Raw genomic sequence first — 12,769 nt, forward strand, 5'->3', positions numbered from 1 at the left:
TACAGAGAAGCTGTCCATCACTGGGAGCTGTCATTTCTGTCACTAAGCAGCACAGTTGTAGTGTGGGTACATACAAACTTCATGGCTTGTCTGAGCATCAGGCGTTCAAATGTGAACTGCCAGATTAAATGACTGGGATCAGTTCTACATTCCTTTTACCTCTGGCTCTTTTCTACAGCGCTGGAGGGAAGACCCACTGGATTTATGTGAAGGCGGGATTTTAGATTCATCTGTGTAGACGTTGGAGTAGCTTTCTGATGATTCTGATGGTTTGCCCCCTTTATTTCTTCCTCCCCTTGTGCTGCAAAAGCACATGGGGTGCATATGCTGAACACGTCAATAGATATCCATAAAAAGTGGCATATGCATTGGCAGTTTTACTGTATAAGAATGTGTAGTCTTCTAGTAATACTAACACAATAAAAGCTGCAATGTTCATTTTTATACAGTGAGAGTCATAGCCAATGTACATTTTGTAATGTAATGGCTAAGGACTGTGATGTCTTGTTTTTTTTTTTTTGTTATAATGTAACAAATTATAGTCCACCCAGAGTAAATGCATTTGGAGTTATGATCAGTTTTTTTTTTTCATTTGTTCTAGGTCAGCAGACCCTCATATTGATGACAAAAGACTTTGAACCAATTGCTGAAATAATGATCCATCAGGAAGATTTTGGAGAAGGTAATTTACTTGTCTCCTAATGTGAAGTCTGACTGTGACAAAATATTAACAGATCCTTACCAAAAACAATAAAGGCTATCTGAGAACCCTTATCAGCTGGTCAATTAACATAGAATCACCGAAAAAACAAGGACCATGGTGAACCAATCCATGTATTATTAAAGGGGTACTCCCGTGGATTTTTTTTTTTTTTTAGATCAACTGGTGCAGTATACTACAGAGGAAATGTTTTTCCTTTTGGATTTCTCTTATGTCACAGCCACAGTGCTCTCTGCTGACCTCTGCTGTCCATTTTAGGAACTGTCCAGAGCAGGAGAAAATCCCCATAGCAAACATATGCATCTCTGCACAGTTCCTAAAATGGACGGCAGAGGTCAGCAGAGAGCACTGTGCTCGTGACATAAGAGAAATACAAAAAGAAAAACATTTCCTCTGTAGTATACAGCCCCTAAAAAGTACTGGAAGGATTCATTTACAAATCTGTTTAACTTTCTGGTACCAGTTGATCTAAAAAAAATAAATAATGTTTTCCACTGGAGTACCCCTTTAATAATTGGGTCACCATGGTCCTTGTTTTTTCGGTGTTTCTATGTTAATTAGTAATTTACAGATCTGTTTAACTTTCTGGCACCAGTTCATAAAAAAAAAGTTTTCCACAGGAAAATCATTGATGTACAAACATATAGATAAACTTACCATAAAAAGCAGAAAGGAGATGGGTACACAGAATATATAGGCAGATAATTGCGAGGTGGATATAATCATATAAACATCATGATGCGAGTGGCTGTCTGGAGATGTATGAAGTCGGGCCCATAAATATGTCTAAGGTATCTAAACAGGTCTGAGCCACAGAGCTATGGAATAGAATAACTATCTACCACTTGAATAAATGAAGATACATATGTGATATATTAACATAACAGATAAATTGTCACACTACAGCAGAACAACATGCAAATACAATGATGGAAAAATGACCACGAAAAATATTAGAGTAAAATCAACTTATCAAATGTTATTCTGTCTCCTTATTTTTATACAGGAAAATTCATTACAGTCGGGTGGGGCAAAAAAGAGACCCAATTTCATGGTTCTGAAGGAAAACAGGCAGCCAGGCAGAAATTAACGGTATGGCAGATGCATATGCTATGAGATATCTATGAAATAAACATGCGCTAGATAAATGCAGACTAGCGCACCCACAAGTTCCCATTTATCTTGTTAAAACAATAATGTGACCATTGTGTTTAGATAACGTGCAATTCTTACTTATGTCATTGGGGGGCGGGGGGGGCAAAGAAGGCTGAAGATTTCCTCTACTGCCACTAAAAGGCGGACAAAGTTTCTACCTCTTGCACAGCCTGTACCCCCCTTTCAAGACACCAAAATTCTCTCCAAGAACATAAAGAGATATAGTAGTCTAGCTTCTCGCTTACCCAGTACTCGTGGGGTTACCTGGCATCCCGGCCTGCTCCCTTTTTCCAGTGTGATAGTAGCTGAAATAAGCTATTGTAACCATCAACATCATGTAACATGTGCCACTCTCAACATCATACGGTTGTTGTTACAGCTCTTTGGATCTACCTGTCTTCAACATCCTTTTTTCCCTCAATCTGACTCTCTTAACATCATTCCAAACAGCCTTCTCACTAAGGATCGGTGGCCTCTAAGGCTACAGTTGCTCTTGTGATCAGGATGGTTATCAGAGAGGCATATTGTGCGAAAGCAATGTTCCAACACTCTGTCATGACTTACTCTAGCAAAGCCGAGGGGGCCTCTTAGACAGTGTGCCTTTTGGTCCTTTGGTGTTCAGGTGTGTTAGACTGCTACCTGGTCTTCTCTTTACACCTTTAGTGAATTTTACACATTCACATAATTTCCCATTTCTCTCAGTCGCAGCTAGTAGGCAGCAGTGAACTGGTTGTGTAATCCTTTTACTTCCTTTCCCTGAGGACTGCTTTTAGGCATCCCACTGTCTTATGTACCCCAATGATAAGAGCGAGAAATGTTGATTCATCTTTACTTACCTGTAAAATCCATTTTCTTAAATGCATTATTTGGACCATTTATGTAAGCCTGAAAATATTCACTATTCAGATATACCACAGGACCTTGAGTGACTGAATTCATCTTTTTTATGGTTCTGACTCATCAATAGTTAGGTTAGTCTAGGTTAATGGTTACTCATTTGGGCCTTTATGTGCGGTATAATCTTGGCAGTAGGAGCTAACATTTTTGGCCCAGTGTTCGACTTCTTATGGCATTGTATACCCACGGTTCTCTGTGTCCCCTCAGTAAACCTGCAAGATAGGGATTTAACAGGTGATCAACAAAAACTCAATTTCTCGGTTGCTCCTCATTGGGGGACACCGGAGCTGACACTAGGAAAAAAAAAAGTCTGCTCCTCTCTGGCAGGATATACCCACCCACTGGAAGTGAGGTAATCAGTTTTAGCTAGTGTCAGCAGGAGGCAAGACACATGTCTGGGAGCAGCCCAGACCTGGTCTTTTAAAAAAAAAAATTCTAGTAAGGGCTGTTTAGTTAGATTCTTCCCTTTTTTGTTTCCTTTTTTTTTTTTTTAGGTGAGGGTTCAGGAGCATGACGCTACCTGTTCCCCCATATGCTTCTAAGGAGCACGGGACATAAAATACAAATGCACAGTTAACCCCTTCCCCCCAACTCCATATGCGGCCAAGGGGCACGGGACATAAAGCAAAATGCACCGTTAACCCCTTCCCACCAATGGCCAGCACCTTGGAGTAGCACCTTGGGTCCATGTCCCTCTATTTAGCTGCTCGTCCCGGTCTGTAGCAACATGTGGTGATGCAGGTACCCATAAGACTGGCTGAAGACATCTTAGGTAAGTATAAAAAGACCGGTGAGTATATATGTCCCCCCCCCCCTCTTCTTCCTTCCCTCTACCTGTGGGACTCTGTCCTTTATTGGGGGTTCATATTGATTGGGGCTCCCTCAGGTCCCCTGGGGGGGGGGGGTGCTGTGTTTTTTATGCATACGGAGTCCTGTGGAGGACAGGAGTTTTGGTCGGCTCACCTTTGAGCAGCCTTGCTGTTCCTTTTTGCCGGTTATTCTCTTGGCTGGCGCGGTGCCGACCACACTGTGTTGCCCGACGGCGACATATGTAGAATTTCAGCCGCTGGGAGTTCAGGGTCCTGGCGGCGCATGGCCGCCTCTCCTATTCCCTGTCCCAGCTCCACTATGTAGGAAATGGACTTCAAAGCAGCCAGGGGTTAAAGGGGTATTCCAGGCGAAACCTTTTTTTATATATATATCAACTGGCTCCGGAAAGTTAAACAGATTTGTAAATTGCTTCTATTAAAAAATCTTAATCCTTCAAATAGTTATTAGCTTCTGAAGTTTTCTGTCTAACTGCTCAATGATGATGTCACGTCCCGGGAGCTGTGCAAGATGGGAGAATATCCCCATAGGAACTGCACAGCTCCCGGGACGTGAGTCATCAGAGAGCAGTTAGACAGAAAACAACAACTCAACTTCAGAACCTGATAACTATTGGAAGGATTAATATTTTTTAATAGAAGTAATTTACAAATCTGTTTAACTTTCCAGAGCCAGTTGATATATAAAAAAAAAAAAGTTTTGGCCCGGAATACCCCTTTAAGAACAGCGCTGACCTGGAGCAGGAGCATAGAGTAAAAAGCAGTAGGTTTATTCGGATTTCCAATAATGCAACGCTTTTTACCGCTGACACGGCTTCATCAGGCATCCAGCTCCACTATGGCGGTAAAGCTCCGCCCTTCTTCTCCCAATGTTCAGCAAACGAGCCGGGAGATCAGAGCCCTCCTCTCCGGCTCGCGTGCTGCTGGAGGGTCCTGGCGGCGCATGGCCGCCGCTCTTATTCCCCTATGGTAGTATAGCTCCGCCCTTCTTCTTCTCTCACTATTCAGCGTGCGGCTAGCGCGCTGCTGGAGGTTCATTTTCCGCCCTCCTTGCCCGTGGCGGGGGTCGACGTGGGTGAATGTGCTGGCTCCCGTGGCAACAGCCCGCGGCAGCAGCCCTCACTAGAAGTCCTCTACTTCTACCCCTACTCTAAACATATGCATATAGATGCATGTCTGCCGCTTTTGGGCAGTACCTTGCGGGTGCCCTATGCCTCAGGTGCCCTTTCAAGTTGCTATGGACGGCTGGAGTCCATATTTTAATATTTTAATATCACGTATCAACTTCTCAACATAATCAGACCACAGGTGTGCACGTAATGGGTGGCTTCCCTATGTCTATCTCAGGGCTCCGTCTCCTGAGTGTAGTAAACCATATGTATAGAAATAGACATAGACTGGGAATTGCAATTAAAAAGTTCTTTATCTCCAAATTCATCCATGCCAGCGAGCGTTTCCACACCCCCTCAGAATTAGCGTCCACATGGCCAGGAACACACCGTCCAGCAAGCAGCAAGTCTGGGATGGAAGGTTCTGAAGACACCGAGTGGAATAACCTCTGAGCAGTCTATTGAGCACCGGGTGATTATGTTCTGTATATCTCTCTACTGTTTTGTACATGGATGAATTTGGAGATAAATAACTTTTTAATTGCAATTCCCAGTCTATGTCTATTTCTATACATAATATTTTAATATCAGACATATATTGTAATGCATATATATATATACCGTATATATATATAATTTTTTTTTTTTAAACATATTTCTTGGTCATTCAGACCATTTCTTGGTGTTTGGCGCCTTCTGGTGACCAACACTTGTACTACAGTTTGATTTCTATCGTTGCTCACTTCAGGAGCACATGAAAACCGCCGTGGCAGGTTGTTACCAGGGATTCTAGTCCCCTTGGAGGCGGGGGTCATATTCCAACAATATGTTCCCTTCTACCACTGTGTGCCATACAATGGACAAGTTCTTCTTGCGTTCCTGGCAGATGCTCAGGTTTCTTTTCAGATTCCTCATCTGTCAGGTCTGCTAGCCATCCTTCCTAGGGGTGTTCTTGGCATGTCATGCTATGGGATTCTCTTCTCCACAGGCTATCGCATCAGTGGCTAGTGCTACGGATTTCCTCAACCTTCGCATGGTCCTCAGGTGAATATTCCTGCTTGGCATGGATTAGACCTGATATTATTATGTCAGACAGTAGTCTCGACTTTTACTCATTTCATGGCTGCCGCATCCGCGGCCCACAAATCTCGGTACCCCACTGCTGGTGTGAGGTGCCGAAGTAGTGTCCTGCTTGGTTTACTGGCCCCTAGTAGACAGACACTGGTCTTCATGGTTGCCTGCACCCCTGTCATACATCATACGGCTGTTGTATCTGCGGCTGAATCACAGTACCTCACTACGGTGGGAGGTGTCCGACGGAATGTTCCATTGCCTACTACGGACCCATACCAGTAAGCCAGACAGTGGTCTGCTTGGTTGCCTACACCGCCTGTAAACGGCTGTTGTATCTACGGCTGGTGTTCTGGTACCTCACCACTATGCAAGGTGCCGAAGGAATGAATCATTGTCTACTATGGACCCATACCAGTAAGCCAGACAGTGGTCTGCTTGGTTGTCTACACCGCCTGTCATACATCAAACGGCTGAGGTATGTGTATCTGGGGTTCCAGTACCTCATTGCTCTGCAAGGCCCGATGAAATGACTCGTTGTCCTCTATGGACTCATACCAGTAAGCCAGACAGTGGTCTGCATGGCTGCCTACACCGCCTGTCATACATCACATGGCTGGTGTATCTGTGACTGGACTTATGGTACCTCACTACTGTGCAAGGTGCCCAACGGAATGACTCGCTGTTCACAATGGCCTACATACCAGTAAGCCAGGCAGCGGTCTGCAGGGTTTACTACACTGCCTGTCACACATCTCACAGCTGTTATATCTGTGGCTACAGTTCCGGTATCTCACCACTGGGCGAGGTGCCTGACGGAATGACTTGCTGTACACTATGTATCCATACTAGTAAGCCAGACAGTTGTCTGCATTTTTTGCTTTTGCCGCCTGTTACACTGCGCACGGCTGATATATTTGCGACTGGAGTTCCAGTACCCCACTTCTGTGCGCGGTATAGGTAGTACTGACCCAGCATGTCCCACGGACACTATACGGGATGTCAGGGATGCATTCTGGCTCCTCTGCCTCCCTCTTTCCCAGGGGGCGGGGTTTCTCGGCCTCCCCTCGCCCTCCCACCTTTTACAAAGAGGCTCAGCTATCGCCTGTCTGATTGTTCCCTTTTTCGCCAGACACCTGGCAGTGTTCTTGTTCAGTCATACTGTTGTATACACTGTTTCCGCCGCCATCGGTCTCTGTCCTCTGGGCTGCTGCGGACATAGTCAGTTTTCCCGTACCTCACTGCTGGGTGAGGGATCTGAAGTAGGGTCCCTACAAGTATACGGGGTTGATTCACGTCGGTCATTCCTCCATCTGTCGGGTTTCTACACCACCGGGTCGCCCGTTAATTAGGCCGCACTCCAGGACCCCGCCTTCGAGGGAAGTTCATTGGAGTGCAATGGGTGCTCAGGATTCCTTACCTGTCAACCAGACGGGGTTCGGCATGGCTTACTGTATCGGGTCAATTACCATACACTTTGACCGTGGATGGTAGTTCATGTTACCAACTACCATGGTGTAATTTCAAGTGAGTCTCCCCATGTTGCCCCATGGGCCTTTTTACAATGCACCAAGTACTGGTTTACAGGGTTACCTACTGCTCCCTATGCCTCCAGGCATGTTTCAGGTCCCTCTCTGCTGCCTGCTACTCTGTCTACAGGCTCGTACCTAACTTCACTGTGTGTTTTCTTATGCGGGACTCGGCGTGGCCACGGTCCCTTTTGCCACATAGCCAGACTGTCTGCAGGGTGTTCTAATCCACCTGGTCGTCTCCCCAGTTTATGCCAATGCCATGGCTGCAGTCTGGCGTCCCTCTTCCAGGTGCAGTTCTGCAGTGTGTGTACCTGTGAGTTCTTGGGACCCTTTCTACCTGTAAGTCACACTGTGTCTGCATTTTTTCTGCTCCACATTCATTCTTCATCTCCTGAGTTCTGCATCTGCAGCCTTGGTGTCTGGCACCATTAGGAGATGGGGTGTGGGCTTTTTTTCTGCGGGTCCCAGGGACTTTCTCAGCATCAGCAGCATCACTCTGTTCTCCTTTCTTAGGTTGCACTTTTGGTCTGCTGGAGGCATACCTCCCTTCCTGCTGGTCCCTTTCGTGTCCTCAGTCATAGTACACCACTTTTATCGTAGGGTACCTGTGCCTGTGTTCCTACGTATACTAGGACCGCCCTGTGGGTGTGCCGCAGGGCTTCCGGTGGAGCACTTCTGTTCTGCTATGGGGCCTGCTGGGGCGACAGTCAGTTTGGCCCCTCCCTATGAGGGTGACTCAGGCACCTACTCGTCACTGTCTGGAATGGTTCTCAACACGCCTTGTATTTTTTGCCCAGCTGCAGTGTACAGGATTCCATTCCCTCTTGGGAAACATGGTGGCTCCTCCAGACAGCAATGGTTTCCGTTGGGAACTGGGGGCTCTGTCCACCCAGTACTTGTCCCATGGCTGTGGGGCAGCATTTCCCTGCTCCTACTGTGCCTGGCACGCTTTGCCAATCCCCCTTCCACAGGGGGTACAGGGATCAGGGTGCTTGGCATGGTTCTGTACTTGAGTTTTCATCTCGACCACCCTTGTTTTCCTCCCCTGGAGAGACTGTTTGTTGCATTTTTGCTGCCGCCAAGATGGGGCCATCTCGCTGTTCCCACTGTATAGATGGCATATCTGGCGGGGCCCTTGTTTTTTGCTGAGAGCATTCAACAGAGATTTTTCCTGTCTAGGCTTGTGTCTTTATTGTCCACTGTTACAGCCTGGCTCTCTCTCTCTCTCTCTTTTTTGTTGGTTATCTACTACTGCTCACACAGCTTGGCTCTCTCCTCTGTTGAAGGAGTTTGTACAGTCTCCCTGGAAGGGGTGTGTTCTTCCTTCCCTTTTGTCTGTGTCAGTTGTAATGCACTGACACCAAGGTCTTCTGGAGTCATCCTTCCTGTGCCCTGACCCTGAGTTTCGCAGCTGGGTTCTCATTTGGTTTCTCCCTCCGTTCCCGTTCTGGCGGGATGTTTCTTCTGAGTGCTCTGGTCCGCTCGGACAGCCGGGGTCTAGGACTAGTTGGTCTCCTTGGCTTGGACTCTGTCCTAGGATACTTTGGCGTGCCTTCCTTTCAGGCGGCTCTTCCGGTTCCTTGGGCCTTGGTGATGGTTCAGGTCTTATGCATGTGTAGTGTTTCCGTCAAGACTCCTCCGACATCCCATTAGTTGGGGAGGTCTTCTATTCTGCACTCCTTCACTTCTTCATGGAATGTTGTTGCCCGGAGTGTTTTCGCAGATGTTTTCCTTACTCTTCAGGGGTTCGTCTTCCAGGTGACTTTATGTCTCCAGTTTACTTGACGGCCTCTTCAGTATCCGTGATATCTCCCTTTCAGGGTGTTTGCCGCTCCTTCTTCCTTCGGGGCCCATGTCCTCTGGAGTTGGAGGGCGTTCAGGTTTTCCGCATTCTCCAGTACGGCTATTTATCTTCTGGGTGCTCATGGCGGGCCCCTGGGATAGGGTTTTTTGGGTCTGCGGCTGTTCAGCTCTTTGCTGTCTTGCGCCAGATCTCTCCAGAGCAGATTTCCATCTTTCTTGTTTCCTTTGGTTCCTTATCTCTCTATATGACCCGGGAATCTGGGGTCTCCACAGAGGTTGGTCCTTTCCTATGACGTTCTAGTCCATCTCCTTGGACAGATGATCTTCCAGGAGTTAAATTTCTGGGCCTAGTGTGTCTCCGACCTGGGGGCCCGTCCGCAGGCCTTGTGGACATGTGAGTGCAGTCTCGGGACTGATTCCTTTTTCGCTGGTGGTTGTTTTTCCCACCCTAGAGGACTGCTTTGTTACGTTCCATCAGTAAGGTGTCCCCCAATGAAGAGCGACTGAGAAAAGAAGATTTTTGTACTCCCCGTAAAATCTTTCTCGTAGCCTTCATTGGGGGACACCGCACCCACCCATTTCTTTGTCTTTTTTCCGGACTGTTTTTCCGGTTCTTGGATTGTTTATCTGGGATTCCTTTCTAGGGTCCTTTGGACATATGTGTTTGTTGGCTTCTCCTACTGCTTTGTGACAAAACTGATTACCTCACTGCAGGTGGGCGGGTATATCCTGCCAGGGAGGAGCCAACTTTTTTTTCCCCCTAGTGTCAGAGCCTCCTAGTGGCAAGAGCATATACCCATCATTATAGGTGTCCCCCAATGAAGGCTACGAGAAAGAGATTTTACAGTGAGTACAAAAATCTTCTTTTCTTACAGATCTAGCATTTATCACTTTATTAGGTAGATATTTTCCTGGATTAGTGCTACTGAATTTAACACAGTCATGAACTGACGTTAAAGTGTAAGTCCAAACAATATTGTGAGCCTTTGCGACATTCAGCTCAGGGAGACACTGGACAGTATGATTGCCTCAGCAATTGTACTGCATAAAGTGCCTGGGTCTCCCTAAGCTGGAGCTGAAGATCATGCAGACTCACAACTTTAGACAAATGCTTTAATTAAAGAATGTAATAAAGTTATTAGGAGTCTATCCTAGAGTATACTTACTTAGTCAAACTAACTACAGGGGGTTAAAACTACTTTTTAGGGTTTGTTTACATTAAGCGAACGGGTTGCAGAAATTTCTAAAAAGTTATGTACCTATGAATAGGTTTATTTTCTGCTGTCTTTTGCAACCCCTATTCAGTTTAATTGAACAGTTAAAAAAAATTCTGCAGCGTATCAGCTTCTCCTAACAAGCATTAGATTGTTGATTTGAAGCTTGTTATGGGTGTGAAGAAGGTTCAGACAGAGCAATTTGGCAGTTTGTTATTCTTTTTTGTCTTTTTTAGGCAAAGCCAGAAGTAAATCCAGCAGGAGGAGAAGTAGAAGTCCATCCTTTTAAAGTTCCTATTCTATTCAATCCACTTTAGGCCTCTTAAAGCTCTCTTTAATGTCTTCATAGGTACATTTTCCCCTTTAAAAACAATAGCAACCTCTGCAGATTAGGAAATCAATGGCAGTCACCTGCTCGGTCCACTAAAGGAAACCACATGTTCTCCAACAGCTGGTCAGAGTAGATAGACCCAGTATCCTCCATCCGTATTAATAAATACTACCATGAATACAGTTAACTAAGTTACAGCCATTATGTTCTTAGAAAAATGTGTATATATATATATATATATATATATTATTTAGAATATAATTTTGTTTTAGAATGTACAACCTGCTATGCCCTGGGATGACCGCAGACCTCGTGTTACTTGGAGAGGAGATGGTCAGCTATTTGCAGTGAGTGCCATATGTCCAGACACAGGTAAGAAGACAGTTAAAGACTCACAATGTTATTTCAGCTCTCGAATTACTACCTCTACTAGAAAAAGACCTTCATATGACTTTGCTCAGTTATGTTTTTTTTTTTTTTTTTTTTTTTTTTTTTTTCAATGGTGGTTGCATAGTGTATATTGCACTTGTGAACCTGTGGCACACTTGAGAATATTCCTGGTAGGCAGTGATTACTCACAGGTCATTATCTTCTACTGCACATTGTATTCTTTATTAATTAAGGTTTTCTCTCTTTGTAACTGTACCTATTACTGTTACTGTGGATCATGTGGTTTCTGTTTTAGGTAATCATATTGTGTTTAAAGGGGTATTCCAGGGAAAAACTTTTTTTTTTTTTTTTTTATAAACTGGTTCCAGAAAGTTAAACACATTTGTAAACTACTTCTATTGAAAAATCTTAATACTTTCAGTAGTTATCAGCTGCTGAAGTTGAGTTGTTCTTTTCTGTCTGACAACAGTGCTCTCTGCTGACACCTCTGTCTGTATCAGGAACTGTTAAGAGTAGAAGCAAATCCACATAGCAAACCTCTAATGCTTCAGGCAGTTCCTGAGACAGACATAGGTGTCAGAAGAGAGCACTGTTGTAAGAAAGAAAAGAACAGCTCAACTTCAGCAGCTGATAAATACTGGAAGGATTAAGATTTTTTTTATAGAAGTAATTTACGAATCTGTTTAACTTTCTGGAGCCAGTTGATATGAAAAAAATAGTTTTTTTCCTGGAATTCTTTAAATAATTGGTACCTCAGCAATCATTAGAATAGGAAAGATAAAATAGAAAGAAGAGCAGCATAATCCTTATAGTAGAAAAAAAAATATTCGCAGTGCACACAGATACTGGAACCCTGGTCAGAGACTCCCCTCTTTAAATAGCAAAAAGGATCTCCCTACAGTACACAAAGTCCATACAGAAGTGTGTTTTTATTCCTTAAAAAAAAGTGCCAAATCATAGCAAGTTTTATGTTTGATGGAGTAAAAATGCACTTTTGTGCAATAGATTGATAATATATAGATGGGCTTGAGCAATAGATTTGAGAAAGATCCTAGTTCTTGCTAAGACACTTTGGGATGGAACAGAGTGTAACACACTGATAGCTCATCAGCATTGTGTATGCCTGGAGCATGCTGACAAACTACTAATATGCCCAAGAGTCCTGAGCGCTCTGACAGGAGTTACGTTGTAAGCACAGGCAGAGCAATGACCCGCAGGCACTCCAGCAGGACGTGGGCAGCGTAAGGCAAGGGATGCTTTTTAGCATTTCTGGTAGATTTGTTATGTATATAGCTGGTTAATTATTTTACTGTAGTGGTCCAATGTCGTTGATGATTGCCGCTTGTGTATATATTTTTAAAACATTGGGCTTTGTTTTACGATAATGGTTACTTAGAGCAAACACTGCCCAGAATTACTAGAATTTTTTCTCTGCATTTTCATTGGAGCAGAAGGCACTTTGGGATGGAAAAAAACACTTTTTTATTTGTGGGTAATATAGACTTGCTCACGCTAACGGGACATTAGAGAGCAACTTAATGCTGAGCGATTCCTCTCGACTATGTAAACATGCGCACATTCTTTATAATGACTTTGTATTTTTGCATGTGTGTTTGATTGTTCAATCCTTTATAATTATGTCTCTAGTATATTAATTATATACACAGTATGTGTGTGTGTGTGTATATATATATATATATATATATATATTACTCCGCT

General features: G+C 44.3%; 1 protein-coding gene across 3 annotated transcripts in view; it reads left to right on the forward strand.

Annotated features, from left to right (window-relative positions):
• Nucleotides 1-12,769, forward strand: part of ELP1 (elongator acetyltransferase complex subunit 1) — a 90,172-nt gene that overhangs the window by 13,453 nt on the left and 63,950 nt on the right. For all 3 annotated transcript variants that reach the window (XM_056569725.1, XM_056569737.1, XM_056569730.1), the window contains exons 5-7: nucleotides 602-682; nucleotides 1,728-1,813; nucleotides 10,933-11,032. In XM_056569725.1, the coding sequence (XP_056425700.1) occupies nucleotides 602-682; nucleotides 1,728-1,813; nucleotides 10,933-11,032 (267 nt within the window). The remainder of the gene's footprint in view (nucleotides 1-601; nucleotides 683-1,727; nucleotides 1,814-10,932; nucleotides 11,033-12,769) is intronic.

Source organism: Hyla sarda, chromosome 1 (assembly GCF_029499605.1).
Source record: "Hyla sarda isolate aHylSar1 chromosome 1, aHylSar1.hap1, whole genome shotgun sequence".
Classification (NCBI taxonomy): domain Eukaryota; kingdom Metazoa; phylum Chordata; class Amphibia; order Anura; family Hylidae; genus Hyla; species Hyla sarda.